At 48.4% G+C, this 882-nt stretch overlaps 1 protein-coding gene across 1 annotated transcript in view; it reads left to right on the top strand.

Annotated features, from left to right (window-relative positions):
- LOC119588856 (band 4.1-like protein 4) overlaps positions 1-818 on the top strand; it is a gene marked incomplete at its 5' end in the record, with an annotated part of 128141 nt that extends 127323 nt beyond the window's left edge. Inside the window, 2 exon segments of the mRNA XM_037937494.1 lie at positions 25-207; positions 527-818. Coding sequence (XP_037793422.1) covers positions 25-207; positions 527-770 — 427 coding nt within the window.
- Between the last annotated feature and the right edge of the window lie 64 nt (positions 819-882).

Raw genomic sequence — 882 nt, 5'->3', positions numbered from 1 at the left:
CCTGACCTCTGTTTCCCTTCCCAGGTCCGTGCAGGCCCCCACAGTGTCCACCTCCCTGATCAAGAGCTCGGAGGGCAGCGGCAGCACCCGCGGCTCCACCACGGACTCCCCCAGCCAGCGCCGAGGCCACGCCGACTCCACCAAAACCCTGCGCTCGGTCAAGACTGCGACCTCCAACACGACCGGTTCCTCTACTCCAGGTTATGGGTGCGTACTGGGAGACACCAAGTGTGTTGGGCCATTGTGTGTTGTGATTGTCGTGATTTGCTATTGAACGATGTGGTATTTTAGAAGAAGACTGCGTCATGTTTCACTTTGAAAGGCAGAACACTTTACTGCAGTGATAAAATGACGTAAATTTCTAAACAATAGATTTTTCAGTAAACCGACACTCTGGACAAGGTTTTTCTGCCTTTTTACCCGTTGTTGAATTTAATCCGCTCTCTTTTCACGTTTTCCCCATTTATAAACATTAAAATAAATTAAAATCTATAGATCTTCAGCTTACACAAAGCTTATTTCTCAGCTATAGCAGTTCCCATAAACCTGTCATGGTGAACGGACCCAGCGTGAAGGCCCTGGTCACCAGCAGCGCCAACACAGCCTCGCCAACACTCCGTCGGGAGGCCGCAACACCTGAGCCTCCTGCCTTCCTGGACGACGCCGGCGGGGGCTTCGTGGCCGGCAACGGCTATGTTCCGACGTCTGCTGCAATCTTGAAAAATGGTGTCAGTGACAGAGGCTCTCATTTTACTGCTGTTTTAAAGTAAGTATTTCTTTAAATAGTATTTTTTTTATCATAGATATCGATACTTTTATTGGAAGGCATTGGCATTTTGGAAATAACCGGGAAGTAATTATGTACTCTGTTGTCAGTGGTTC

Source organism: Penaeus monodon, chromosome 24 (genome assembly GCF_015228065.2).
Source record: "Penaeus monodon isolate SGIC_2016 chromosome 24, NSTDA_Pmon_1, whole genome shotgun sequence".
Classification (NCBI taxonomy): domain Eukaryota; kingdom Metazoa; phylum Arthropoda; class Malacostraca; order Decapoda; family Penaeidae; genus Penaeus; species Penaeus monodon.
The sequence above is the reverse complement of the archived record's forward strand: the minus strand, read 5'-3'. Positions and strand labels throughout refer to the sequence as shown.